This window comes from Cricetulus griseus, chromosome 6 (assembly GCF_003668045.3).
Source record: "Cricetulus griseus strain 17A/GY chromosome 6, alternate assembly CriGri-PICRH-1.0, whole genome shotgun sequence".
NCBI lineage: Eukaryota > Metazoa > Chordata > Mammalia > Rodentia > Cricetidae > Cricetulus > Cricetulus griseus.
Genome location: NC_048599.1, coordinates 141,594,053 through 141,599,939, shown reverse-complemented (window position 1 = coordinate 141,599,939; position 5,887 = coordinate 141,594,053). Strand labels below are relative to the sequence as shown.

At 42.7% G+C, this 5,887-nt stretch overlaps 1 protein-coding gene and 1 pseudogene across 8 annotated transcripts in view; one reads left to right on the top strand and one right to left on the bottom strand.

The window, feature by feature from the left end:
• Positions 1-4,266: 4,266 nt before the first annotated feature.
• The window catches only part of Odf2 (outer dense fiber of sperm tails 2), a 47,378-nt gene continuing 45,757 nt past the window's right edge, over positions 4,267-5,887 (bottom strand). For all 8 annotated transcript variants that reach the window (XM_035446314.1, XM_035446315.1, XM_035446313.1 and 5 more), the window contains one exon: positions 4,267-5,608. In XM_035446314.1, the coding sequence (XP_035302205.1) occupies positions 5,417-5,608 (192 nt within the window). In that variant the 3' untranslated portion in view covers positions 4,267-5,416. The remainder of the gene's footprint in view (positions 5,609-5,887) is intronic.
• Positions 4,516-4,614, top strand: LOC113830858 (annotated as a pseudogene).

Genomic DNA, 5,887 nt, shown 5'->3' with positions numbered 1-5,887 from the left:
TAACGGTCGCAGACACCGCCCGTCAGCGGCGCACCGCCCACTTGTCAACACCTGCGCCTGCGCAGACAGTTGTGCGAGCAAGAAAGCGGAAATGAGGCGGTGCTTCTAGCAATGGGGGACCCTCCTGTGAGAGACTGACCGTCTGGAGAAGCTAAACGGAGGTATCATTTCTTAAAGGCCTACGCTAGAGAAACGAAACGCACCAAAAGTTGAACATGAATATTCATACCGGCGTTAATAGTAGTGTGCAAGCCTCCCAAATTCAGTCTCCTGAATTGGCAAATTATTCTGTGAAGAACAATGGAACTCTTCCCCTGTCCCAAGTAAATAATGGTACATTGTGTAACACAGACCTTGAAAGCATTTTGTTAAGTAAAAGCAACAAGTTGCACCTCGGTAGTGGCACATGCCTTTAATCCCAGCATTTGAGAGAGAGAGACAGAGGCCAGCTTGGTCTACAAATTGAGTTCCAGGGCAGCCAAGACTGTTACACAGAGAAACCCGGTCTCGAACAACAAAAAGGAAAAAAATAAAAAACAAAACTACAAAAAGAAGCAAGTTGAAGGCGAGAACACAGTATATAATTCCCTTTATGTGAGGTGTCCAGAGTAAAAAAATCCAGAGACATTAGAGATTGTCAGGACAAGCCAGAGGCAGAAGTGGGACATCGAGTCACTGCAAATGCAGAAGGAATTTCTTGGAGTTCATGAGAATGAACTAGAATAAGATCATGGTAATAACCACACCTTGGTAAATATGCTAAAAAACAAAAAACCTTCACTTTACCGTAGAGTTTTAATAGGTCTCACTTAAGCCTCCCTTAAAGCTCCACACATGGTTGAATCCAAATGCAATTTCACTGAAGATCACAACTGCCCAGAGCTGGCTTGGACGGATGCTCTCCATCTTGTACTGCCCATGACTCTGTGACATCTGTTTGAGGTAGGAGAGAAACTCAAGAAGATAAGCAATATTTTTCCTGGAGGGATGGCTCAGGTTTAAGAAGTGCTTAATACAGCTGGGCAGTGGCAGCACATGCCTTTTAACTCAGCACTTGGGATGCAGAGGCAGGTGGATCTCTGTGAGTTTGAAGCCAGCCTGGTCTCCAGAGAGAGTTCCAGGTCAGGCTCCAAAGCTACACAGAGAAACCCTGTCTCAGGAGGAAAAAAAAAAAAAGTGTTTGCCACTCTTGCAGAGGACAGTGGTTCAGTTCCCAGCACCCACATAGCAGCTCACAATGGAAACTTCAGTTTCAGTGGATCCATGGTGAAAGGTTCAGGCTTTAGTACTGATAAGCAATATCTCTTTAAGAGACAAACCCTGGCCCCTGACAACAGTCAGGACACGCACAGGAAAACTTTTGCTATGTCATCACCACATCACCCGCCACGCATTACGGCCTGCTCTGCTGTGGACTCTGGGCATGCATGGAACCTCAGTGCACATGCGCAGTCTTCCCTTTAAAAATAACAACTTCCCTGCTGTTTGCTCTTTTTACTCTCTTTACTCCCAGGGAGAGAAAGGAATTCGGGAAGAATCTGAGGCATGTGGGTTTTCTCCAGCCAGACATGGAAGAGTTGGGCATACAGTAAGAATAAGAGGTAATGAGCTACAGGATGTAGATTCATAGAAATAGGTTAATTTAAAAGAGCTAGTTGTGAACAAGCCCAAGCTAAGGCCAAGTATTTATGGTTAATAAGAAATCTGTGTCATTATTTGGGTTCTGGTAGTCCAAAGAAAATCTGACTACACGTTGAGTGTAGGGGCCTCCTAAAGCCAGAGGAATTGAAGGTCCCAGCAGCAGGATTGAGTTTCTGGTGGTTATGAACTACTATGTAATGTGGGCCAGAACAGTGGGTACTCCTACATCTCTCCAGGCCACGTTAATAAATTAAGGTCCTCTGCAAGAGCAGAACTTTCGTTGACTACATACACATATATGCATATTTTATTCTGTTTAGTCACTTACCAATCTGTCATTAATATCTTACCACACCCACAGATTTAGATACATTTTGGTGTATCATGTTCTACGTGCCTGGGTACAGCCAAGATTACTCAGCAAAGACCCTCTGCTCTCGGCTTTTCACTACTACAGCTGCTACTCCAGGAAACATTTTGCTAACTATATCTTCACACAGGAAGTTGGTTACTTGGGGAGAAATTTTGATCTCAGGACCAGTAGGCACCCTGTTGCTATTATGCCCAGGATAAAACAAGAGATACACTTTTTTTTTTATAATGTTTGTATGTCTCCCTTGTAGTTAAATATCTTCTAAGCATTCGGCTCCATTTGATCCCACAGTGGACAGTCTGTGTTGCAGGAAGAACAGCTTCCTCTGTACTTGGTAGTTGCAGGAGAACCAGGCCATTAGGAGGCAGAAGACTCCCATGTAGACCAGTGTCACATTAAATCTAAGTATATATTTGAAAGCTGGTGCTTTCAAAATATACACCCTCCCATGTGTAATTACTTTTTCCCTTTTCATTAAACGAAAGACATTACCAATTTACTTAATATTTTACAATGTTAACCCAAAATATAAAGCAAAGGAATAAAAGAAAAAATTAAAAACTAGCATGAAATGTCAGGTCACATATGCCCCTCCAGTAGCTAGCGTCTGGGTGATGGGCTGCATATTCTTCATGCTGTGGTAAAGATGCACGCCATTGTTCACACTCCGTTGAGATATCTTCATATTGCTGTGACAACATCCGCCAGGAATACTGTAACAGAGGGAGAATTTATTTTGGTTCACAGTGTCAGATCTCAGACAACGATGGTAGGGGAGATTCAGGTGCAGCTAGCTCCTCATCTTCTGGTAGAACTCCCTTTTCAGCATTGCCGCTCTGGCTTTTTCTGATCTTTAGTTTGAAGCTTAAACCCAAATATCTATCTCTGGGTCTTTTATTTTTCATGCTAAATTCTTTCATAAATTGCCTTGGTCTTGGTGTTTTATTCCAGCAATAGAAATAACAAGAGAATAGTCAAGCCTAGAACTCAGGTCAATGCCAGGTTTTTGTTTGTTTGTTTGTTTTGTTTTGTTTTTTGTGATCTCTTTGAAGAACAGGCTTTGTTTTGTATCATTTGTGGGTTTTGGTTCATGATGGTAGTGATGGGGTAAGGGGTCCTGGGATCAAATCTAGGCCCTTGGGGCTAGAGAGATGGCTCAGTAGTTAAGAGCACTTGCTGCTCTTATAGAGGACCTGGGTTCAATTCCAGCACTCATGGTGGTTCTCAACCACCCATAAGTCCAGTATCAGGGACTCTGATGCTCTCTTCTCACCTCAGAGAGCACCAAGAACACAGTTACACAGTATATATACACATGCAGGCTATTCACACATAAAATACATGAGTCCAACTTAAAAATCAATCAAAAGCAAAACCCTAGGTTCTTGCACATGTGCACAAACTAAGCAAGTACTGCATACCATTCACTCTTTCAAATACAGGAAAATATAAAATGGCCCAAAATCTTATCATGTAGAAAGCAGATAGCATTTAATATAAATACAGGCACATCCCACACCTATCTATTCTGTTACGGTGATCCTCCCAAAACCCTGAATTGTAATGCCTGAGAAAGTGCCTTGCCTTCAGCTATCAGGTAGTTCACTCTGTAGACCAGGCTGTCCTCCAACTCACAAAAATCTGACTGCCTCTGTCTCAGGAGTGCTGGGGTTAAAATCGAGCACCAACACCACCTGACGCATGCATTTTATTAAATAATTTAAAATATCGTTTTTATTCAGACATAGTCTCATGTAACCCAGGCTGACTTCAACTCACTGTAGCTGTGGATAACCCTGAACTCTAGCCACCACCTCCCAAGTCACTGGATGACAGGGGTGCATTACTACTCGAAGCTAAATTTTTTTTTTTTTTTTTTGAGACAGGGTTTCTCTGTGTGGCCCTGGCTGTCCTGGAACTCACTTTGTAGACCAGGCTGGCTTGGAACACACAGAGATCTGCCTGCCTCTGTCTTCCAAGTGCTGTGATTAAAGTCATGTGCCACCACAACCCAGTAAAAACAATTTTTGTCCAGCTAAATCTTTTTGTTTGTTTGTTTGAGACAGGATTTCTCTGTGTAGCTTTGGATCCTATCCTGGCACTCACTCTGGAGAGCAGACTGGCCTCAAACTCACAAAGATCCACCTGCCTCTGCCTCCCCAGTGCTGGGATTTAAGGCGTGTGTCACCAATGCCCGGCTAAGCTAAATCTTTTTTAAAGTGAGGAGAGAAGGATAAAGGAAATCAAAGGAGTTTTACATAACCAATTATAAAACTTTATTTCTAATAAAATCACGCAAAAATTTCAAAAATAAGTGAATTTCAGAGGTTCAAAGAGAAAAGAAAAGCAATGAGATTAGAATTATACTTGTAAGCCAGATGGACATTAGCTTTTGTGAAGTGGTGGGGACAGGTGGCTTCTAGGAAATGCAGACGTGGGAGGTGTCCATTGGCGCTACAGACAACAGCAATTCCTGCCTTACCCATCAAGAAGGAAAAAGCATGCTCACTTCATCAGCATATATAGTAAAATCAGAACACAGATTAGCATGGTCTCTGCTCAAGCATGACACAAAAATTCCTGAAGCACTGCATATTTTCCTTGCCAATAAGAGGTGATGAATTAAAGTATTTTTTTTTAAAGTGTTAACAGCACCATGAAAACAGAATACATTGATGTGAGCACACTTGCTGCTGTTAGCTTTGTGCTGAAACAATTCATAGTTGACTACTGTAGCTGTGACTACTCCACTTCATGACATCTGCAGCTACAGATTCCAAAGGAGCAAAGGGAGCTGTGACCATTAATCACTCTAGGAGAACATGTTACATCTTTCTGACTCCATTTGACTTTTATGCTGATAGAAGCAGAGACTCACTCAGTTACTAATTTATCTGATTTCACTATTTCTTGATACACATAAAGTTTTATTTTTAGTAAAATAGAATAAAAATAAACTTAAAAAAAGGAAAGGGTGATTTAGGTGTTTCTTAGTCCAAGGAAGACTCCTGCTACTTCAGCTCAGATAAACCAAAGACATGGATGCATAGCAAGGTGAGGGTTGGAAGAAGAATGCAGGGAAAGTTCATCCTGAATCCCTAGAGGAAAGGAAGCAGACTCTGAAAAATCACAAGGACTTAAAAATCTGGTACCTAATGTAGCAAATATAAGGCCTGTGAAGACCATTTCAAATCCTACCAGGCTCACAGACAAGGAAAGAACTATGTTCTTCCTTATTCATCTCTAGCTGCCCTGGGGGCTTTCCTGGGATTAGGAGTGGAGGAACAGACCCTGAGCACATTTGATCACTAGAAGAGAAAGCCAGTGGGCTTGCCAGCTATAGGATGGCAACTCCTCAGTTCCTGGCATCAGGCAAGGGCTTTAGACTCTGGACAGGTGGCCTCAGGCAGGGGGAGATCGGGAGCGAATGGGTGAGCTCGTCAGATAAGAGGATGTATAAGGGCCATCCCCAAATACGTTGGCATAGGAGGACTTGAGGAATTGGACATAATTCTGCATGCTGCGGTTGGTGCTCTCAGACTGTTCCAAGCGGTCTTTCAGATCCTGCAGCCGGCTTTGGTATCGACGATCCGCCTAGGAGAAGAAAGAGCAGGGCCAAGACTAAGAAGGTAATAATGGGCAGTCGGAGACAAAGACATGCACTTAGAGGGTGCCAGCATTTGGAGAAGCCCCAGAGCCTGAAACGGAGATTCGTATTTTACCCTTGGGTAGGAGGAATTACTTGTTTGGTTTTTTTGTTTGTTTGTTTGTTTTTGTTTTACTGTTTTGAACTCAGTACATGGGCCTTGAATTTTCCTGCCTTAACCTCCTGAGTTCTGGAATTACGGCAACACACAGAGTCAACATGCCCGG